General features: G+C 38.5%; 1 protein-coding gene across 2 annotated transcripts in view; it reads right to left on the bottom strand.

Moving 5' to 3' along the window:
• Positions 1–1,617: 1,617 nt before the first annotated feature.
• Positions 1,618–24,771, bottom strand: part of PSEN1 (presenilin 1) — a 65,045-nt gene continuing 41,891 nt past the window's right edge. For both annotated transcript variants that reach the window (XM_069488495.1, XM_069488500.1), the window contains exons 7-12: positions 21,352–21,572; positions 18,140–18,238; positions 12,315–12,401; positions 8,891–9,064; positions 5,254–5,372; positions 1,618–4,126 (exon numbers count right to left, since the gene is read on the bottom strand). In XM_069488495.1, coding sequence (XP_069344596.1) covers positions 3,971–4,126; positions 5,254–5,372; positions 8,891–9,064; positions 12,315–12,401; positions 18,140–18,238; positions 21,352–21,572 — 856 coding nt within the window. In that variant the 3' untranslated portion in view covers positions 1,618–3,970. The remainder of the gene's footprint in view (positions 4,127–5,253; positions 5,373–8,890; positions 9,065–12,314; positions 12,402–18,139; positions 18,239–21,351; positions 21,573–24,771) is intronic.

Below are 24,771 nucleotides of genomic sequence, written 5' to 3'. Positions count from 1 at the left end.
GGAGAAGGCTCTGGCTTTCAAGAAAAGGGTTTATTTCAGCACCAGGGTGCTTTTCAGTATGCAAATCTGAGGTGTTTCCTACCAGAGGAGAAGACTGTTCAGATGGTAAGTAGAAGGTTCTGAGCTGGGAGCCTGAGGACAGCCTTGTTGGCACACTTTGGTAGGCGATTTCAACAAGCCTTGTGAAGAGCTGAAATCAGCATTTTTATTAATCTCCTGTGTTTTAGGAATTTACAAAGAGGTGAGAAGACCATATAGATCACTTCTGGGCTCACAATTATAATGATGATATGGTATTGTTTCCATCCCAAGGCCAAAACCAAATGTCCAATTTTCAAGTCTTTCCAAATTCAGGGTTCAGAAAACCTTTGGAGGTAAAGAGAATGGCAGGTAAGACTGTTCTTTATAGACTATCCAAAAGCAAATTTAGAGAAAAAGGAGTACTTGAAGGATTGGTTTCTGAAAGAATCAAGTCACCTTTGTAACATCAATTTTGTAAGCCCTCAGTAATGGCAGCTGTGAAAAGTGGATATTGACAAATTCTCAGTAGTTCAAAGAAGCTAAAGTGTCATATACCAGAAAACCAGAGACTACAGCTGCATTCCGAGAATGTGTCTTATGTATATTTGCATCCTTAGGTGCCAGCACCATGCCAGGAACACAGAAGACATTGAACAAATCTTTTCATAGTGGTTTCTGAGCTCTTTTTCTTCTGGGGTTAGATTACAAATGGTCAAATATACAAAGCCTCGTTCTGGGGTTTGGGATCAGAGGCTTCCTGTAGACACCTGACCCCGGGAGCCTTTACTGGGTAGTTTAACTTCTATTTCACATTCTGTAAATAAATCATGACCAAGAAAACATGTTATAATACATATATAATATATATTATGTATACTAATACATATTACATATATATTAAGTTATCTGAGGCCAAGTAAAGAAGAAGTACTGAAGTATTATTTGTTTGGGCATTTATTATAGAAGGATTTGTAAAATCAGAGGAACACTAAAAAATGGGGACCCAGGAGTTTAAAAGTGAAAACAAGTCGGGCATTGTGGCTCACACCTCTAATTCCAGCATTTTGGAAGGCCAAGGCAGGAGGATTTCTTGAGGCCAGTAGTTTGAGACCAACCAGCCTGAGCAACATAGCGAGACCCATTCTCTACAAAAAGTAGAAAAATTAGCCAGGCAAGGTGGCACATGCCTATGTGCTACACAGGAGGCGGAGATGGGATCACTTGAGCCCAGGAGTCTGAGATTACAGTGAGCTATGATAATGCCACTGCACTCTAGACTGGGCAACCGAGAGAGACCCTGTCTCAAAAAAACAAACAAACAAAAAAAGTAAAAACACTGTCCCTTTAGCTATTGCTTCTGGAGTGAAATCAATAAATTGCTTACTATGACTATTTTCTTCCGGGTTGTTTAGAATGCTTCCCATTCTCCATTTTTTTCTGACTGAGAAAATTTAGCCCTTTAGAGTGAGAGCTGTGACCCTAGGACCACACACGAACCTGGTGAGAATCCAAAAGAGGAAGGCCAGCCCTCCTCTCTGAAAAAATCTACAAATATTCCAAACATGACTAGTACTCCCATGGTCATCACAGTGACCTTCTGTATGTAAATAAATACGCTTTACTCCATAGGCCAGTCAGACCGAGACACTGAGTGGCTACTTTTCTTCCTAGTGCCTTCCTCCTTTTTATTCAGAGGGCTGGTTTGCCTGGCTGCACGGCCACCCCTCTCCCGTGTGTGAAGGCACATCCTCAGTGAAACTGCCACTCTTCTCTCCAGTGAAAATCTATTTTTTATGGTGGAACACTAGCATTTCGGTATCTCAGGAATGACTGAACTGATTCTAAAAAGAATGTTTAAAAAAAGTTCTGTGTCTGAGATCAGTGATTTGAAGAAATAGACGGCTTCTCCGTGTGCTGCTTTATACTGTGGCTGAGACGGGGCTCAAACGTGAGGAGAATCACCGCCATCTTTCTACACGGGATGGGTTTAAACACGCACACCCCACATACCCTCTTCTGCAGGGAAACTTGTCATGAAAGACACATCTGGAACTCAAGAATGCTTCCAATCATAAACTGGCGTTCAAGTGGCTCTGTTGCAGCTGTGCTTTCTCGAGGACAACACCCATGCTGCCATGTGTCTGAGAGGAGGAAAAGCGTGAGTCTGGGAAAAAGGGACTAAAAGGAAAACAGTTTTTTATGACAGAAAACAGATAAACTCCAAAGAGAACCCCAAACCGGATCACAAGATAGGCTGGGAGAGAAAACAGCATGCAACAGAGGAAAAGCCAGCCTTTCTTCAGCCGTAGGAGGAAACTAAGATTCTCACAAATGCTTACCATCTGGTCACCAAGGCTGAGGGTTCTCTGTGGTGAAAGGAGGGTTGTGTCCCAGCAAGGCTTCATTTAGAGGTGTCATGTGCCCCCAGGCTGATGGCTCTGTGCACCAAACTGCGCAGAGACTGGACTCCACTCCGCTGCCCGAGTCACACAAAGGCACATTGACGGAAATGTTTAGGCAGACAGGAGACCACAGAGCACCCATTGTGAGGTTCCTGAGGAATAACCTGGATCTCCTCCTTCACACCATTAGCTCATTCTGTCCCCTTGGCCACTGGAGGCCCCTTCTTTCTCCCTCTTGGCAGCTCGTTCTCCTCCCGACCCCAGGTTCTCCTACAGCTCACCAAGTGATGGCTGTCTCCAAACTCTTGCTTTGTACTGATACAACTAATTCATGATCTTATAAACCACCAGCTTTTGGCTGTTAGTTCAAATTCTGACCTACTGTCAGAGGCAGTGGGTTATAGGAAAAAAAGAAAAACCAGGACAGAAAGTGCTTCACTGGCCATTTTACTCTTCTTTAATTCTACTGTCTTTGGGCACACATCGTATCTGCTATGGAAGAAGGTATGACAGCAAGGCTGATAGCACTGATTCATAACACATTCTTTGCATCAAAGAGTAAAATCCTAGAATACCAGGATCATCTGCTACCAAGACAGAGCTGTCTTACTTGCTGTAGGAGAGGAGAGGACTGCTTGCATGGGAACGGAGGGAAGAGGGACAGAGGAGGCATCTTGGGGCAAGTGAACCTACACGTATATCTAAAAATTAGGAATTTGGTGGAAAATCCAGAATTAACTTAAGGACGATAGGGAATTGTTGAGCAATATTTCCATTATTTTCAGAAATTACTGAATTTGGAACCTGAGGTTAAGACTTTTAGGATAAAGCAATCTCAGGTAAGTTCAGACTGGCCTTGGGAAGAAATGGTGACCAGAGATGGTAATGAGTTTCAGTGCTTGAGAACAAAGATGGTCAAGATCAACCTACACATATGACTTGACTCAAAGTGGGGGAGGGGGGAAGTCTTATTTAAAAATTATAAATCTGCAGCAAAGAAGTCTGGAAGTGGAAGCATGAGCCCCTTTCCACCTCTCCAGTTTGCTGCTGGTGCCTGCTCTCCTCCCAGTATCTCCTGCAAAGGTTCAGAATTCAATTGATATAGATTTATTAGGTTGATTTGCAACATGTAGTTTAAGATGAAGAGTTCTGTTTGGTTTAAACCACTTCATTTAACCTTTTGGTAATGGTAGTCCTGAGAGTCTGCAGTGTTGGTAAAATCTCCCTTGACAAAGGGTCAAACCGCTGAGGGAGCACAGCAACTTCTTGGCCCATCACATGTCCTTGTTCTTGTCCCTGAAATCTGGTAGTTTTGCACCGAGGGACACAGTCCACCATGATGAAGAATGTTCAAAACCATTTTCTAAGGATATCTCCTTCCAATGTCCAATACTGCAGGTGGTCAGGAAAACTTGGAAGGAAGCTGCAAAAGTCCAGCCAGGAATCTTGACTTTGTTAGATGTGGACTTAGGAAAATCACCTTTGTCCTCCCCAGATTTTATTATAGTCAAAGGAGAAACATCGATGGGATTCTAACTGCAAATGCGCTAGATATAAAATTGATGGAATGCTAATTGGTCCATGAAGGGCTGTACAAGATAATCCGTGGCAAAGTAGAAAACAAGCCCGAAGGTGATAGAGATTGGAAGAGCTGGCAATGCTTTCTTGAAAATGGCGAGGAGTAGTAATGTAAGGCACAAACCCTGTGGAGAGGATGGGAAAGACACAAACTCATACATAATTCTGAAACCATTTTCAGGCAAAACAACTCAATCACAAGTCTTCACTTTAACATTTTTTTAAATTATGATTTTAAAAAATCCTTTTAGAGACAGGATCTCCCTCTGTTGCCCAGGCTAGAGTGCAGTGGTGCCAATATAGCTCACTGTAACCTCAAATTCCTCAAATTCCCCCACCTCAGTCTCCCAAGTAGCTGAGACTACAGGCATGAGCCACCACGCTCAGCTTTGGTTTTAACTTAGTTAATTGAATATTTTCCTTTGTGGTTAAATTTTAGAACAAATATTTCATTAAATCTGGAAGAGCTGCCATGAAAAAAAAGTAGCTTCTTGACTAAAAAGGAAACATTTATTTCTGCTACAGTTTACTAAGCTCACACTGTGGATATTTTATCCCCTAATTCTAGGAAAGGAATAGAATTTGAAAATAACAATTTTTTTTTTTTTTTTTGAGACAGAGTCTTGCTCTGTTGCCTGGGCTAGAGTGCCATGGCATCAGCCTAGCTCACAGCAACCTCAAACTCCTGGGCTCAAGCGATCCTCCTGCCTCAGCCTCCCAAGTAGCTGGGACTATAGGCACGTACTAATTTTTCTATTTTTAGTAGAGATGGGGTCTTGCTCTTGCTCAGACTGGTCTCAAACTCCTGAGCTCAAGCAACCCTCCTGCCTGGGCCTCCCAGAGTGCTAGGATTACAGGCGTGAGCCACCGCGCCCGGCCTGTTCATCTCTTTAACACTGACCTCTAGCAGAACTAATTTCATACACATCTTTGCTGCTGAGCTTGAAGCAGTGGTTCCCAATCAGAAGTACTTATCAGAATGTCCTGGGGAACTTTGAGAAACTACACAATGAAAACAAATTAAATTAAGAATATCCCCGGGCAGAGCTCACAGTTTTAAAAGCTCCCAGGTGACTTTACTGTGTGGCCAGGAAGGAGAACTACTGAGGTGAGGTCCATTAACTGTGTTTTTAAAAAGCTCCTCGGGGGACTGGAACACTTAGCCCACCTGGGATTAAAACAGACCTGCCTTTAAAAGGATAATCAGTTTTGACATTAGGAGTTCTGACACATTTTATTAGTGCATACTTACAATTAATATGGCTACAAAACAGGCTATGGTTGTGTTCCAGTCTCCACTGGCTGTTGCTGAGGCTTTACCAACCAGAACACTGTAGAAAATGAAATCTCCCAATCCAAGTTTTACTCCCCCTAAAAAGGAAAGATTATGAATATGAAAAAGTTACTCTTTGCTATGATTTCACAATTCAAAAATATCACTGCCTTACTCCACCCCACATTGAATGAGAAGTAAATGATATACTTAGGCTTTAGCTAGGGCTTCTTTCTTTTTTTGGTTTTCAACAATAGGAGTTTCAGATTCTATGTGACTGACTCTGGAATCTTAACAGATGCTGCTGTTATTGATCAATAACAACAACAACAATAATAATTGTCATCTATCAAATGCCTAGCTTACAGTCAATACTTATAGTAATAAATCAATCAATTCTTTTTTTTTTTTTTTTTTTTTTTTGTTGAGACAGAGTCTCACTTTGTTGCCCAGGCTAGAGTGAGTGCCGTGGCGTCAGCTTAGCTCACAGCAACCTCAGACTCCTCGGCTTAAGCGATCCTACTGCCTCAGCCTCCCGAGTAGCTGGGACTACAGGCATGCGCCACTATGCCCGGCTAATTTTTTCTATATAGATTTTTAGTTGTCCATATAATGTCTTTCTATTTTTAGTAGAGACGGGGTCTCGCTCAGGCTGGTCTTGAACTCCTGACCTTGAGCGATCCACCCGCCTCGGCCTCCCAGAGTGCTAGGATTACAGGCGTGAGCCACCGCGCCCGGCCAATCAATTCTTATGATAACTCTTATGAGACAGACATCTTTTTTTTAAAAAAACAGCTTCACTGAGGTATAATTTCTTTTAAAATTTATCCATTGTAAGATTCAATGATTGTGGAAAATGTACAGAGCTGTACAGCCATCATCACAATCTATACTTCCCCCACCCCTGTAAGATACTGTGTACCGATTTACAGTTAATATCTGCTCCTACCCCAGGCCTTAAGCAACCACTGATCTGCTTTCTATCTCTAGAAATTTGCCTCTTCTAGACATTTCACATAAACAGATTCATACAATATGATGCTCATACAATATGGGGCTGGCTTCTTTTAATATAATACTTTTGAGGTTTATCTATGAAATTGCATGTGCCTGTTCCTTTGTATTGCTGAATAGTTTTCCATTGTATGGATATACTATTATTTTGTTTATCCATTAACCAGCTGAGGGACATCAGTGCTGTTTTGAGGTTTTGGGTATTATGAGTGATGCTGATGTAAACATTTGAGTGCATGACTCTGTGGGGATAGATTATTTTCTTTCTGTTGGGTAGACTCCAAGGAGTGGAATTGCTGAGATATGGTAAGTTTAGGTTTAGCTTTTTAATAAACTGCCAGATTGTTTTCCACACTGGCTGCGCCAGTTTACATTCCCACCAGCAACTCAAGAGGGTTCTAGTTTCTTCATATCCTCACTAACACTTGGTATTGTTAGTCTTTTTAATTGTACATATTCTGATTAATGATACTGAACATCTTTTCATGCACTTATTAGCCATTATATTTCTCCTTTAGTGAAATGTCTGGTCAAAGCATTCCCTCCACACCCACCTTTTTTTTTTTTTTGAGACAGGTCTCACTCTGTTGCCCGGGCTAGAGTGCAGTGGCATCACCATAGCTTACTGCAACCTAAAACTTCTGGGCTCAAGTGATCCTCTCACCTCAGCCTCCCAAAGTGCTAGGATTACAAGCATGTGACATCACACCTGGCCCCCATATTTAATTTGGATAATCTTATTAAGTTTTAAGTATTTATTTATTTATAATATTTTATTTTTTGAGACAGAGTCTTGCTCTGTTGCCCAGGCTAGAGTGCCGTAGAGTCAGCCTAGCTCATAGCAACCTCACTCCTGGGCTCAAGCAATCCTCCTGCCTCACCCTTCCAAGTAGCTGGGACTACAGGCATGTGCCACCATGCCTGGCTAATTTTTTCTATTTATATTTTTAGTTGTCCAGATAATTTCTTTCTATTTTTTTTAGCAGAGACGGGGGTCTCTCTCTTGCTCAGGCTGGTCTCGAACTCCTGACCTTGAGCGATCCTCCCGCCACGGCCTCCTAAAGTGCTAGGATTACAGGTGTGAGCCACCACACCCAGCCTATGATGATAACTTTGAGGGCAGAAAAAAATATCAGCAAAGGCAAGTTAAACTTGGTGTAAGAGTAGGCAATTATGTCTAGTTCCCCAGGAGTAGGAAAGTCACAGGCTGCAGCTGAACTTTGACATCTGGAAAACTCAGCCAAGCAACAAAGTCATGAATATGCCCACGGAAAGTTCTGACTCAGTTAAAAGCAGAGCAAGCTATAAAAAGTGTTCTGCTCAAACTGAAGCATAATGTCAAGGTCATAATAATTAATGATTGGCTGGGCACACTGGCTCACACCTGTAATTCTAGCACTCCGGGAGGCCGAGGTGGGTGGATCTTTTGAGCTCAGGAGTTCGAAATCAGCCTGAGCAAGAGCGAGATCCTGTCTCTACTGGGAAAAAAAAAAAAATAGAAAGAAATTATCTGGACAACTAAAAATATATAGAAAAAATTAGCCGGGCATGGTGGCTCATGCCTGTAGTCCCAGCTACTTGGGAGGCTGAGGCAGGAGGATTGCTTGAGCCCTGGAGTTTGAGGTTGCTGTGAGCTAGGCTGATGCCACAGCACTCTAGCCAGGGTGACAGAGCGGGACTCTGCCTCAAAAAAAAAAAATAAATAAATAAAAATTAATCATTAAATAAACTAAGGAATCTAGGTGTTTGTTTCTTTAAAATTACTTAATATTTTGTTGTAATGTCTTAATTGAATTTCACTTTTGTGAAAACAGGAAAACTGAGGATATCTTAGTTGTAAAATGTGCTAATCTCCTTATTCAATACATCAGATCTCTAAGACTAACTGAAGAGATAACTGAGCCCTAACCATGGGGCTCTAATGACTGATAGATAATGTTCCTAAGAAGTCCTAAGTGCTAACTTAAATCTATCAAGTGGAAGCACATCTTAGACACTAAAGAAATATCTGCATTTCTGCCAATATTATAAATCACTTTGATTTTCCTTAAAATTAATAAAATATAGTACTTGCCAACAAAAGGAATAACAATTTAAAAGACTGTAACATGCAAATCCACAGATCTCAGTACAGCAAAGAGTGAAATATATTAATGAATTTTTGCAGACAAATATATTACAGCCATGAAGTCTTACTGGAATAATTTCAAAATAATCTTTTACTTTATAAAATAAATGCCAAAAGATCAGGCTGTAAAAGGCCAATTTAAAACATCTGGGCAGGTCTGACGGTAGTGGGTTATCAGAACTTATTATTAATAACATTATCATCACTAAAGTTGGTATATAACCCCTTACTGCTAAATTTGACTGGCTTTTAAAAAATAAAACAAAAAATAAAAAATATGAAGGGCAAAATTTTGCCTACTAATAAACTTAACTGTAACAAAAGTCATCAACTATTACTCCTATTTCTCACTAAAAGCTACATATGATACAGAATTAGACTGTAATGCTCTCAATTCATTTTATTCTCAGAGGGGTTGATAATGTAGCTACCTAAAGAAATCCATGACTTTGCAACATAGAGAAATGCACATACTTTCCTCTGGATCTTCACTGGCTGGGAAGCTGCTGGAAATTTCCTGGACAGCAGCTCGTGACTCCGATGTAGAGCGATGAGGTCCTAGTTGACTGTCCCTTTGGGCTTCCCACTCTTCACTGAAGCCGCCATCATCATTCTCTGCATCAGCATCTTGTGACTCCCTTTCTGTACCTTCAAGAGAAAGTGGAAATTACTTAATAAATAAAGTATTATTTCTTAATACCTTTAAGAAAATTACACAGACACAGTAACTACCTGTCATTGTATTAATAACTAAGTTAGCTGGCTCTTAACCACAAAGCTATGGGCTGTAGTAGTGCCTGCTGGTGACTTCTCCTATCACCATTTTCCTCCTTATTTCCTGAGGGCAGAATCCTGATTCATTTGGGTTTCCAGCCCTCAACTACATGACTCTGGTGGTAAATCTTGACCAACCCAAGGCAAGCGTGGTAATCTCACTATTCCTCTTCCCAATGAAAGCTCTAAGGCTGTGGGGTTGTAACTCAGTATGAGCCAATAAGTGGTAAGGAAAGGTCTGCTGGGAATTTGGGGGAAATTTTCTCACTCTTTAGAGAGATTCAAGGAAGAAACAAACACTTTCTTGCCCTGGATGTTGTCTTATCTGGCTGCATATGGTGCCTGGCATGACAGTGGTGACCATGAGAAGCAGTGAGGCTGAGGACCAAGCCTATATGCTAACAATGGCAGAGTAGGAAGATGGAAATGGCAGAGTAGGAAGACGGAAAGAACCTGAATCTTTGATAACATCAGTGAGCTACAAAATTAACCCTATAGATGCCTCTGGACTTCTTGTCATGAGAGAGAATATATTTCATTCTTTATTTATGGCAACTGAGTTGGATTTTTCTGTTCTTTGTAGCTAAGTTTCCTAACTATTAGCATGCACCACTGGCTTGACTAACTATGTTATAAAAGTGGATTCATTTTGGTAGGAGAAGGGAGAAAGGAAGAGGAGTGAATTGCTTTATAGGCTAGTTGCTTTGTTGTAATGCCTGTCAATCTGATTGAAAATGGTGAGCATGACAGTCTGGAGAAACTTCCATACATTAAAAATAGTTAAAATACTAATACATAAATGAAGCTTAAAACACTTTTTTTCTTTTTCTTTTTTATAAAAATAATACATGTTTATAGAAGTAAATTTACTGTGAATAAGTAAGCAAAGCTTGTACATGTCAGGGCTCTTACTTGAACAGACTTCCTCTGGGACAGCCCTAGCAATTTTGTATTGGTAGTTTTGTATTCTTTTTCTTAACCAAGTATCCACAAAGCCTGAATCTTCCCTGGTTCAGAGTTTATAAAATCGTTTAAGAGTAAGACTTACAAATAAAGACAGCAGCCTCTGTTCGACCCATCCCTCCTCACCTCTGATCCTCATTCCTCCTTTCAACTTTTTTTAGCTGTTTCTTTTGGGTATTTACTTCCCTAATTAATTATAAATAGCATGCTCATTGTGCTCTGTCTTGATATTTTAATTTAGGCACTTAATTCATTTCCTAGAGGGAAGATGAAGCATTGGCTCTCATCCTCTTACGCATACATACTCATTAACTCCTCCCATCTTCTCAATGTCATCATTTTGTTAAATTCAGCTTTATTAATAATATTATCACTATGAAAATAGTATTTGTAACTAAACTACTTTGCTATAGCCAGAACATACTATAATTACATTTGTTTTTTTTTTTTTTAACAACTTTTTGTTTTCTCTGGATAACTGCCTCATTTTTTCCCTTGATGGATCTCTATGTAATACCTATGATTAATTTATCCTCAAACTCTCTGATAGAGTTTAAACACATCAGGTAATCTCTCCATCCTATTATTTTTTCCCCTTGCACAGACATCCCTATTGGAGCCTTATGTCTTTTTGTTCCGATCTAACTTCTATTCACTAACACAGTGGTTTTCAACTATGGATGGCACTAGGGGGTGTTTGGAAATAACCAGCAAGGAGGAGTTTTTAGTTATCACAAGGCCTTGGAGCCACTACTGGCATTTAGTGGGTGAGGGGCCAGGGATTCTAAATATCTTGCAATGTGAGACGAAGTCCCACACAATGAAGAACTGTCCCACCTAAAATACCAGCAGCACTCTCACCGAGGGACTCTGCAGTTCATCCTGCCTTCTCACTTCAAAGCCTTCACCCATGCATTTCCTCTTCTGGAAAGTTCTTTCTCCGCTGCTATTATCACTTCCTCAAGGAAGCCCTCCTTGACTTTCCAGAATACTTAAAATTCCTCTACTACAAACTTAATTATTTATGCAATAATATGTTGAACGTCTGTCTCCCCAAATATCTTATAAGCTCCACAAGGGCAGCGCATATCTTGTTCAGTGCTATATCCCCAGTGCCTGGCAACGTACTGGGCACACAAGTGCTCAATCAACACTTGTCAAAAGAATAAAATCTTGACATACTAAATACACACTCATATTCATATACATATAAACTCACAGACAATTAACCTTATAGCTGAACACAGGTTAACATAATAACCAGGCTTGTAGCAATTGTTGCCAATATATTTCCTACTTTTCTACTAGGTCTACTACTGGTCTAACTCTACCTTGTTCTGTTTCCTTGCTCACTGCAGAATGAAGCCTGCTATCTTTGGGTCCCAAATATGAATTCCCAACTCAAAGTGTCCTCCCTGAAGTTACCCAAATGCTAACCCTGCAGTTTTCTTGGTGACACAAAACCTCAACTCTCCCTTTCCTGACAAACAGCAATTCAAGACCTTTTTTCCTCACTAGTCTTTATTTTTCCTGTTTTTCAGCTTCCTCATAAGGTTAGCCCTTTGTTTTGCTTTAAAAATTTTCCTGTCTTTACCATTTATATTATGCTGTTATTCCTCAACTCTTTCTTATAACAACTTCTAATTTGTGTTCTTAGTATCTTCTGTAGTAGCCACAATGGGCCTTTCACTCTTCTATCCTAAGCCATTATTATTCTCTTCCAGAAAGTCATATCCACTGGAATATTTGACCTTCTCAGTATAAATATTACCACATCTCAAATCAAATTATAGTTAAGTTACTCTGGCCATGTTAGATAAGAGGCTCTCATTTTTACATGTTTGGAGAGAGAGAGAGCTTACTTTTTCTTTAAAAAATCATAGCCTCAACTTGAACCTTTCCATACTCATACTAGATATTCAATAGCAGAAATCTCAACCTAGGGTGCCTTGACTGTACTGTTGGGTCTGGAGTATCTGAACTCCTTAAATATTAATCTGTGTATTTACTGGGCATTACCACATCTTTCAAGAAATTCTCAAAGGAGTCCATGACCAAAGAAAGAGGTTACAAATCACTGATTGCTTCATAACCCACTGTTAGCCTGTAAGATGACAATGACCATGAAAAAGCAGGATATTTCCAAATAAAAGTCACCTACCTTGTGCGTTATACTTAGTGTTTTTGGATACCCTCCTTTGGGCTTCTGGGTCTCCTTCTGCCATATTCACCAACCACACCATTGTTGCTGTTGAGAAAGACAAAATTCCAGGTAAGCACTGGAAACACGTAAGGAAAGTGTATGAATAGACAGTAGTAGTCAGTTACTTCTCTATACAAATCACTAATCTTCTTCATGCTGCTTTAAGAATCCTTAACAATCAAAAATAAATGTATGCTAAAAACAATGATTCTCTTTAATTTTATCAGAAAAAAAAATTCTGAAACTGAATAGTGTAGTATTCAAACTGCAGCTGCTACCACAAAACTGTTCATCATTGTTTACAGTCCCTGAAAAGTAGCCAGAAGGAAAACCGTTCAGGCAAGCAAAATACCACTAGAATAATAGCTGGACTAGTTGAATGTCCTAAAATAGTGTGACCTCACTGATAGGGTCAGCAATTCCAAAATTACTTATTGGAATTAAATTCAAAGACAAACTGGGGTTCACAAAAGCCTCAGAAGACGATTAATTCTAAAGATGCATGAAGGAAATTTCCTTCATATTATGTCTCACTTTTGGAATGTTCAATAATCCTAAACCATGTTTTAAATGTGGAGAAAAAAAGTTAAAAGCAATGAACATAAAGGGGACTGTCAACTGGCCTATGTCCCTTATATCGAAATATATACATAACAATATATCTCTATAGATCTAGATATACACACGTATCTCTAACACATTTTAGTTAAGAGACAATGTAAATACTTTAAAATGGTGCTTCTTTCTCTTATATATTGCAGGTAGGAACGAAAAATGGAATAATCCCTATTGGAGGGGAATTTGATAACGTCTAACAAAACTACATGTGCATTCAACCTTCAACCCAGCAATACCACTTTTGAGAATTTATCCTGAAGATATACCAACAATAATACAAAAGCACATACAAATATGTGCCATATGGAGCTATACTAGGAAGCAATTGCCAGCAGCAACCTTGGTCCAATCTGGTCACAGTAAGCAATTTTAAACAAGATACTTGACATCTATGTCTCTCTGGTTTTTTATCACTATAATTGTATAGTTATATCCATGTTCCTAACATTCTTAGGTTTCTTGAAGAAATACGCAGCCAAAGAGGCTGAAATTCTGTAATAGCCAAACCTACTTATTCAAACCACAGCCTTGTAATTTCTGAAGTCAAACAGGTTTCATTATACGATAACCCAACTAACTGATGAAAAGTCAACATAAGCCAGGCAGGCAATACACTGTTTAACTAGATCCAAAGAAGAAAAACAGAAGGGTAACCATCACATACACTGTTCACGTATTTCTATACTGTTTTTGGCAATGAAGGCAGCAGGTATTTACTTTCCTTCTTCATGCAAGTATGAACAAATATAGTTAGAAACCTTTCTGTTTTAGCATTGAATATTACGATGAAAATAAGGGGTCAGATAACTTTTTCTGTAAAGGGCCAGAGATTAAACAATACAGGCTTTGTGAGCCACATATTCTTCCTTGTTCTTTTAAACAACCTTTTAAAAATGCAAAAATCATTCTTAGCTTACAGGCTGTACAAAAATAGGCCATGAGGCCAGGCGCAGTGGCTCAAGCCTGTAATCCCAAAGTGGGACGATTGCTTGAGGTCAGGAGTTGGAGACCAGTCTAATGAATGAGATCCCATCTCTACAAAAAATGAGCTGGGTGTGGTGGTACACGCCTGTAGTCCCAGCTACTCGGGAGGCTGAGGCAGGAGGATTGCTTGAGCCCAGGAGTTGGAGGCTGTAGTGAGCTATGATGACGCTATTGCACCCCATCCTGGGCAAAAATCAGACCTTGTCTCCAAAAAACAAAACAAAACAAAATAAAACAAAAACAGGCCATGGGCCACATTTGGCTGTAGGCAGTAGTTTGGTGACCCCCTGATGTGATTATCATAAATTATATATTTGTTGAATGAATTAATAATACTAAAATATCCAATAAACCACTTTTCTATCACCAAACATCTTAGCTCAATAGGAAAATATGCAGTTTTAAAAATTTACATAATATAAAACCCTATGAACTGATATGAAATCAAAGGAAAGCTTTATATAAAATGATCTGACTCAAGGAATTGTTAGCTTCATTTTTAGATAAGCTTCCTGAGTAGACCATCTCTGCTAATGACTATGAAGGAAGAATGAGTTAGTTCAAAGAGTAGGTGTACATTTTTCAAGCCAGATGATAGAAATAAAAACCAAAATTGCTCGTTCATTTCCTGAGGGTAAAAGCCTTTTGAAAACTGAATACCCTTAACTGGGAGAGAGTGTAAAAATGCACAAAAGGACTGTATTCTTAAAGAATAAATAGCTGAGAAGACTGACTTTCATATTCACGTTTATATCCACTTCCGGGGAAAAGTACTGATTAATGTTACTGTTTTCTTATATTCTGTTAAAACACTAGTCAGTACTTTTCCCCGGAAGTGGATATAAACATGAGAATTCTGTATACACAGACACATCCACACATATACAGCCCCCTTCCCCACTGTCTCCCAAAGGAAACTGCATGTACTGCTTTAAATTTTGCTTTTTTTTTTTTTGAGACAGAGTCTCACTTTGTTGCCCGGGCTAGAGTGAGTGCCATGGCGTCAGCCTAGCTCACAGCAACCTCAAACTCCTGGGCTCAAGCAATCCTACTGCCTCAGCCTCCCGAGTAGCTGGGACTACAGGCATGCACCACCATGCCCGGCTAATTTTTTCTATATATATTTTAGTTGTCCATATAATTTCTTTCTATTTTTAGTAGAGACGGGGTCTCGCTCTTGTTCAGGCTGGTCTCGAACTCCTGACCTTGAGCGATCCACCTGCCTCGGCCTCCCAGAGTGCTAGGATTACAGGCGTGAGCCACCGCGCCCGGCCCAAATTTTGCTTTTATATTTAATATATATAATTTTGGACATTTAAAAAAATAGTTGGACATATACAGAGCACCCCATTCTTTCTGATGGCTGCACAATGATCCATTGTAGGAATGTGTCATAATTATTTGAAAGTGCCCCTTCTGATGGACACTCAGGTTCCTTCACGTTTTTCCCTAATGCAAGCATTGCTTCAGTGATCATACTTCCATACTTCTGCAAGTATATTCCTTAGTCTAAATTCCTAGCATTCACTATTAACATTTCATGTAACATTTTGTATGCATAAATATAAATTACATAAGTAGATTTTAATTTCCAGATACAACACGGAAGAAGCTGACACTCAAATGTTCACTAAGAGAAAAATGTTGATGCTCAAAACTTCATCTGCTCTTTTCTGCCAATAAACATAGTAAGCACTTGATAACGGATTTAAGTTGGAAACAGAGTAAAAGATCCTTGCATTCCAGACAGCTGTTCTAAAACTTTACCAAACGTCTCCAACTATGGGCATAACCCCATATGTGTTCCACTTTCCACAAATGACTAACATCAGGTTCACCAGAAAGACTGAGGTCAACTAACAAATGCTCCCAAATTTATCTTCCCAATATTTCACTATATCTCACTCTCTTCTGCTTTTCTGTCTTCCTTTTCCTTCCTTACAGGTATTTCCCTGTTCTAGGCCTAACTTCTCTTCCTGAACTTTTAAAGCAGTTTCTACCTGCTTTGCAGATAAGCTTGCTCTGCCTGTTAAGATTTTTTTTTTTTTTTGAGACAAGGTCTTGCTCTGTTACCCAGGCTACAGTGCAGTGGTGTGATCATAGCTCACTGCAGCCTTAAACTCCTGGGCTCAAGTGGTCATCCTGCCTCAGCCTCTGGAACAGCTGGGACTACAGGCCCATGCTACCACACCTGGCTAATTTTTTTAATTGTTATTTTTTTTTGTAGAGACAGGGTCTTGCTGTCTTGCTCAGGTTGCCCTCAAACTCCCTGACCGCAAGCAATCTTTCTGCTTTAGCCTCCCAAAGTGCTGGGATTATAGATGTGAGCTACCATGCCTGGCTGAGACAGGAATCTTTGACATAGTGGGTGGTATTTACTATAACTCTCCTTCACCACCTGTTCTCTGCCTACACCATCACTTCCACTGCCAGCATCAGCAAAATACAGATACACACACACCTTCTTCCCTTTGGAATACTGTTTCTGGTCCTATCATTTTACAGAAATTGCTCTCTTCAATGTCACTAATGATGTCTTAGGCACCAAATCCTGTGTGATTTACTTAGTCCTTAGTCCTCTTTATCTTCAATAACATTTTTTTTTTTAAGAAACGGTCTCACTCTTTCACCTAGGCTGGAGTGTAGTGGCATAATCATAGCTCATTGCAGCCTCCAACTCCTGGGCTCAAGCGATCCTCCTGCCTCAGCCTCCCAAAGTGTTGGGATTCCAGGTGTGAAACACCCATGCCTGGCCTCTCTTCTACTTTTATTTGAATTACTCATGTACTCCCAGAGCTTAACTATCACCTCTATGCTGATGTGCTTCAACTTTGCATCTCTAATATCAACCTTTTCCCAAGCACTAGTACTTCATTTCTAAACTCCTGCTGGAAATTTCTACCCGAATGGCCCACAGGTACCATAAACTAAATTAGATATGGACCACAATATATATATATGTAACAGATCCCTCAAAGAAGAAAACATTTCTTCTTCATCACCTTTCCTTCAGGCTTAAAACTTCTATATTCAGTTGCTAAGAACTACTGATTCTACTTCTGAAATCTCTCATCAAGCCCTTCTCTTGATTGCTACTGCCAATGCCATAATTCAAACTCTATTTTCCAAGTAGATCATGGCAATATCATCTTAGTATGCTTCCCATGATCTCAGCACCCACCCTCTCCAATTCATCTTACACAACACTGCCAGCTTGCAAAGGCACAGCTCTGATCAGATTCTTCTTCTGCTTGAGAACCTTCTGATTCCCCAGGGATCACTGAACAGCACACAGATACCTAAACCAATCACTCCTTAGTATCCTTGATCTTGCCCTAATCTGCCTCTCCAAACTCAACTCCTAGTATTCTCCCCACTTCATACTCCATGTTCTAGTCAAATTGAACACCTGAAATTTGATAAAGATGCTTCACACTTTATAACTCCAAGCCATTTTTTATGATGAGTTCACTTTTAGAATCAACTCTTCCATTTCTACTTATGAAATCTCATCCACCCTTAAAAGCTTCAAACTAAATGCTGCCTCTTCCATCAAGCCTTCTGTAACTCCCCAGCCATATTTTCCCTTTTTGGAACTCTCTCTGCACTCTGATTGTACCTCTTGTAAATATGATAACACTCTGCCTCAGATGTTGCTTTTTTATATACTTGTCTTACCTCACCTCTAAATTGTAAGCAAATGAGCTCTGAGGGAAGGCAAAGTATCTTAACCATCTTTTTGGTTTTCCACAGCACAGATAAGGTTGATGTTCAATCAATATTTACTGAATGATTAGGAAGGGTATAACTCTAAAACAAAAAAAGACAAACACATTCTGAAGGAACAGTATAATTCTTTCAATAAACTAGGGCAAGATTCACCTGTAATATATATGTAGACATAAATGTTCAATAACTCTTGACTAACAAATTTTTAAATGGAAACACTAGCTCTCCAACCTCTAAATATTTCCTTTCTTTCCACTCATGTTGAAGACTCTCTTGAATCAACGTCAGGTAAAAGACAATGTTTTGCAAGAAAAAGAGATCTGCAGGAGCTCCATTAATGCTGTGCATTTAAGATGAGAAAAAAGCACCATGATAATGACCATAAGTACATATGTTAGAGTTCCTATAAATTCTAAGCTGATTACTAATTAAATATCATTCTCAATACTTACAGGAGTAAATGAGAGCTGGAAACAGAGTTTCATTTCTCTCCTGAGCTGTTTCAACCAGCATACGGAGTGGACCTTTTGGACACAAAACAGCCACTAAATCTAGAAAGAGAAAAATACAAAAGGCCTCTGATAAAACATATGGGCTAAACTTGTAAATGAGTGTGCTAGAGAGGCATTAACCAAAGGAAAAGGTTTAATTTTTTGTCTTCATTTACACAAAAGATGGTGAATGAATATGAAATAAATGGCAGGTAAACTGGTGGAGGAAAAACCACCTAAACAAAATAAATAAAACCACACAGAAGATCTCTAACAATTTCATTTTGGGTTTGACTGCTATTGGCTTAGTCTACAGTGTATCATTACTGGATTCTAGGAATAAGGCTTCCCAGTTTGAAGGGAAGAGGCAGAGATAACAAGACATACTATTCTAGGGCAGTTGTCAATCTATGACAAATAGAAATGAGGACAAGTCACTTCCAAACAAATCACAGCTATGAGCCACAAAGAGAAGCTTTACTCTGACAGGAATTTAATAGAGGGGATTTGATTGAACTTGTCAAAATATGAAGAGCACAACAGAAAACATTCATCCCTTCTCCTTTTTAAAAATAGTATTATGTAGATAATTGAAATAAGAGGATAATAAATTTAAATATAACAAAATAATTAATAACTCTCTGCATGATAAAGTTTAGAATTTCTTTAGTCTCCAGGCAAATAAAAGCACTTTACAAACATTCAGGTCTCAGAACACATGTGGCACTGAAAAGTGGCTTATTTTACAAGAATAGTAATTCAGAGAAGAAGCAATATGCTTAAATTTTTCCTGATTACACCATTACTTCTTTTCATCAACTGCAATTTTTCTTTCATTTTCTTTTTTTTTTTTTTTTTTTTTTTTTGAGACAGAGTCTCACTCTGTTGCCCAGGCTAGAGTGAGTGCCGTGGCGTCAGCCTAGCTCACAGCAACCTCAAACTCCTGAGCTCAAGCGATCCTCCTGTCTCAGCCTCCCGAGTAGCTGGGACTACAGGCATGCGCCACCATGCCCAGCTAATTTTTTTTTTTTTTTTTCTATATATATTTTTAGCTGTCCATATAATTTCTTTCTATTTTTTTAGTAGAGATGGGGTCTCGCTCTTGCTCAGGCTGGTCTCGAACTCCTGAGCTCAAACGATCCGCCCACCTTGGCCTCCCAGAGTGCTAGGATTACAGGCGTGAGCCACCGCGCCCGGCCCTTTCATTTTCTGTGTCATGAAAATTCAGAATATAGAAATATAAAATAATTTCAAACATTTAAAAATATAAAACAGGTATAGCTAAATTTGTAAAGGAAGAATTGATAGCTTGTGTTGACATTATTGTCATTTAAATGCATTTAAATAAAAAAACTTCATGCCTTGAAGTGGTCAGGTCTCCTTGTAGAACAGTAACATAGTACAGTAATAAAACACACACACACAGACACACACAAAGAAATCTCTATTCTCGCCATTCACACTTCAATTTGTTTGAATAAGGGAAATTTTGTCTTGCTCTGAAATAATGGGATTTTCAGCTTGTTTGAAGCTGCCACATCCTGTAACTATTTTCGTTTTATGACGTGTTCTCCCTAATAGAATTGCTAAATTATAAAGTCACTTATTTTTTAAAGTAATTGAAGTGAATAAAAATTAATTGTGCTAGGAAAATTTCCAGAACAATCTTTGTAACAAATTACAGCATCTTGAGACCTTATAAAAATGAAGTTGAGAATCACTACTCTAAATATTAGATACAAAAATCTCCTAAGCTCTGTAGAAATAATCGTTTGTATTATGTGCAGACAAAATAGAGGGTTGACGGCAGAAATAGCCTAATATGGTAGAAAGAATCCTGGACTTGGGAATTCAGATTCTAGATCAAACAGTTTATGCTTAGGGAAATAATTCACCTGTAAAAAACTCCCAAGTTTCTTAGCAGTAAAATAGGGACATAACTACCTTCATTACAGAATTATATAAAAAAATAACAACTAACATTTACTGAGAGATACTGCTCTAAGAGTATTAGTGTATTATATGTAACACGTAATTTAATCTACACAGTAACTAAGACTTAGGGGTTGAGTATCTGGTCAAACAGCCAGTAAGTGATGAGTAGAAGAGTCTAAATTTGAACCCAGGCATTCTGTCTCCAGAACTGCCATTCTTAATCACAGCTAAGCAATAAGAGATGAGTACTTTGCAAACCATCAAGTATTTTATAACATAAAGTCATTATGAAGTCAGGCATAGCGAGTATATGAATTCTATAGTTCCGTGACAAATTATTCAAATACAAGAACAGAACCACTTCAATTCTATTTCCACAGACTGTTTCTTCGTCAATCAAATGGAGATGATGAGGTTTCCCAGTATAGGCCACCAGACATTTTAGTAAATATATGAACAGTGATAAAAGAGTATGGCCTTATCATATAGAAACCACACACTGACCTCTGAAATCGGATCTCTTTTTGGCTTTCATGCAGGGCAACAGCCACAGAGTATGTACCAGTACAGCTGCTTCAGTTATTTATGCTGGGGTACACTTTGACTGTTCAGGACTCATGTCACACTGGTTGTTACAGAATTTGAATCTTACACTGCCTAAATAAGCTTAATTTTTAAGAGTGATTCTACTTAAGTTACCTTATAAGAAGTAGGTAACCTAATTTTGATTTTAAAAATGAAGTGAGCAATTTACATATCAAGCACTTTGCTTGTTCTTTTAAATATATATTCAATTCACTAAACTCTTACAACCCAGAGAAGCACTGTTCCCAATTTACAAATGAGGAAACTGAAGCTCAAAGAGCCTGAGTCACTTTCCTAAGGTCATAAAGACTGTACATGTTAGAGATGGAATTTGAATCTAAGTCTTCTGACCAGCAGTGCATGGTTCCTTCCATCAACCCATCACCAAGCTAAACTGGAGGGAGTAAAAAAACATTTAAAAAAAACTCAACCTCAAAAATTTTGAAATCTTTATATGAAAAGGATACTATAATGACTTCTTCCCCTTTAGGATAAGATCAAGTGAAAAGATACTATAGCTAATTAATTATTTACTGAAGAGCTATAGGGTATAAATGTTACCATTTTCCCTAAGTCAAGATAATTAGACAAGGAAGAAAAATATGCCAGTGAGGCATTTTTGTAATGAACAAATTATTAGTCTTGGGTTTTACCATATACTGAAATTACAGCCAAGATGAGCCACGCAGTCCATTCAGGGAGGTACTTGATAAACACCAGGGCCATGAGGGCACTGATCATAATGAGATATGCCTGCTGGAGTCGAAGTGGACCTTTCCAGTGAATGGAAATCATTCCCACCACACCAAAATTCCAGATCAGGAGCGCAACAGTAATGTAGTCCACGGCAACGTTATAGGTTTTAAACACTTCTCTGAAAAAAATTAAACAGATTTTAAAAGATTTATGTACAATAATTTTTTTTTTTTTTTTTTTTTTTAAGGGATAGGCTCTCTGTCACCCAGGCTGGAGTGCAGTGGCATGATCATAGCTCACCGTAACCTAGATCTCCTGGGCTCAAGCAATCCTCGTGCCTTGGTCTCCCAAAGGGCTGGGATTATGGGCGTGAGCCACAGCGTTCAGCCTTATTATGTACAATAACTTTCATCAAAACATTGTTTAGAATGATGGTTCCCAAACCTTAGATGTTTATATCCCACCTTTACAATTTTACCATATCCTACATCAACTGTGCTTGATATAGGATAAACATTTCTTTAAATTAATTCCCTCTTTTCCTCAAGTTGAGCTTATTTTAACAAGAAGCTCTATATCATTCATATAAATCAGTATCACAAGCCATAGCTATAAAGGTAAGTATGAAAACTGAAAAAGGCCATATACCACCTAAAATACCACATTATACTAGTTTAAAATATCTGAAATTAGAAACAATTAAACATGCACCAAAAAATATTAATAGGTAGGACATAAATTTTCATCCAATGAAATTTAGCAGTCATTAATATATATATATTTTTTATACACACACATAAACATGGAGTATAGGCATAACACGTTGATGCTTGAAAAAAATATAATCCTTTTTATGTAAAATACTGTGAGAGAAGAGTGGGCAAGAAATTGATATATTAATTTCTGAAAAGATGACAGGACTTGTCTTTAGGTGGTCAGAGTCTAGTCATTTTTCACTTTTCTTCTTTATAATCCTTTTTCCCCCCCCCCCCCCCCAGACAGAGTCTCACTCTGTTGCCCGGGCTAGAGTGAGTGCTGTGGCGTTAGCCTAGCTCACAGCAACCTCAAACTCCTGGGCTCAAGGGATCCTCCTGCCTCAGCCTCCCAAGTATCTGGGACTATAGGCATGCGCCACCAAGCCCGGCTAACATATTTTTTTTTTTTTTAGTTGTCCAGATAATTTCTTTCTATTTTTAGTAGAGACGGAGTCTCACTCTTGCTTGGGCTGGTCTTGAACTCCTGACCTCGAGCGATCCTCCCGCCTCGGCCTCCCAGAGTGCTAGGATTACAGGCATGAGCCACCACGCCTGGCCTATAATCTTATATGATGTCTTTTTTTGGTAAAAAACAAAAACAATGAACATCTAGCATTTTTATAGTGAAGAAAAATACTATTTTAATTTTGGGGGAAAAAATCCATCATCTAAAAAGAAAGATTCTGCAACTATAGAAAATGCCCTAGGTAACTGAGGAGAAAGCAAGCACTCCTTTATTTAAGCATAAACTTTGGGTTACTGGTACTATTCCAGAAGATGATTCTTCTCCCATTTTGAAATCCAAAATAAAGTAAATAATCACCTTTCTGGACAATGTAGGTATTTGTATTAAGCACTTCAGATATCCTAGAACTCAAAAAATAATTAATCTTTGCCTAGGCAATACATCATATGATATAAAATTCACAACAGATACTGTGAAAAGTTTTCCTCCCCATTCTGTCCCACAGTTCCCCTTTACTAGAGGAAAGCACTATTACTGATTTCATGTGTATCCTTCCAGAGTTTATAACACATCACAGACACAAATGATAGCATACTATATACAAATATAGCATACTATATTCTGTACCAGGTTTTTATCTCTTACTAATATAATGGAGAATTTTCTATACCAGTAGCCAGTATATCCGAGCTGCCCCATTCTTTTTAATGGCTATTTTAATTTTTTTTAGATACAGAGTCTCACTATGTTGCCCAGGCTGGATTCAAACTCCTGGGTTCAAGCAATCCTCCTACCTCAGCCTTTCGAACAGTTGGGACTATAGGTGTGCGCCACCACGCCCAGTTTATAATGACTTTTTTATGGATGTACCATAATTTATTTAACCAATTTTCTATTGATGGATATTTAGACTGATTCTATTCTTTTGCTATTAGAAACAATACTGCAATGATTATCCCTGTAATTTACTAGGTTCAGGACATATGTATTTAATATTTTAATGGATTTGTTAAATTGGTCTTAATGAAAAGTTATATATCAACGTGTATGCATTTATTTCCCTGCATCTTTGCTAGGATATTATCAAACTATTTGATCTTTGTTAACTTAATATATAGCTTTAATTATTGTAATATTAATCTTATGAGGAAGGTGTACATGTTTTCATTTTTTGAGACAAGGTCTCTCCTTCTCATCCAGGCAAGAGAGTGCAGTGGTGTCATCATAGCTCACTGCAACCACCAACTCCTGAGCTGAAGTTATCCTCCTGCCTCAGCCTCCCCAGTAGCTGGGACTACAGGCATGTTCCACCACACCTAGCTAATTTTTCCTTTTTTTTTTTTTTAAATGGGGGGGGGGTCTTGCTCTTGCTTATTGGGCTGGTCTCGAACACCTAGCCTCAAGCAATCCTCCTGTCTTGGCCTCCCAAAGTGCTTAGCACCTGACCCATTCTTAAATTTTCTTATTTAAGAATAATCTGAATTTCTCTGTTAACTATAACTTTCTGTTATATCTTTTGTCCATTTTTTGGTTAGGCTGTTGATCTTATTTTCATGTAGAGGTTCTTTACATATAAAGCAAATTAGTCTTTGTCTATGAAATGAGTAGAAGATATATTTAGCAGTTTGTTATCCATCCTTTGATTTTGTTCATGGTGTGGTTTTTTTGTTTCTTCTTTGCCTTTCAGAAATTTTTTTTAATGGAGATGAATTTAGTAATCTTTTCTTTTATGTGCCCAGGGTTTGTATCATACTTAAAAGGTCCTTCCTTACTGCAGTATTTGTTATAATATTCCCTCTTCTCCATATTTTCCTCTAGTTAATAGTTCTACTTCCATATTTAGATCATTACTCCATTTGGAACTCACCCCGGGTACAGATATAAGGAAGGAATACAAATTTTTCCCCCCCAAATGACTACCGAATTATCCTAACATCAATTACTAAATAATCCATCTATAGTCTACTGATACTAAATTTAGTTTATTATAAACTAAATTCTGTCATATATTTGAGCAATTTTCTAGACTTTCTAATCCTTTCCACAGGTCTCACTATTTTAATTATTGTAGCTTTATAATTTCATATCAGGTAGGCCTAGTATGCCTTCATTTCTCTGCTTTTTCTGGATACCCTCATTTATTTTTCCAAATAAAC

The sequence above is a fragment of the Eulemur rufifrons genome, chromosome 2 (genome assembly GCF_041146395.1).
Source record: "Eulemur rufifrons isolate Redbay chromosome 2, OSU_ERuf_1, whole genome shotgun sequence".
In the NCBI taxonomy this organism is placed as follows: Eukaryota; Metazoa; Chordata; class Mammalia; order Primates; family Lemuridae; genus Eulemur; species Eulemur rufifrons.
The sequence above is the reverse complement of the archived record's forward strand: the minus strand, read 5'-3'. Positions and strand labels throughout refer to the sequence as shown.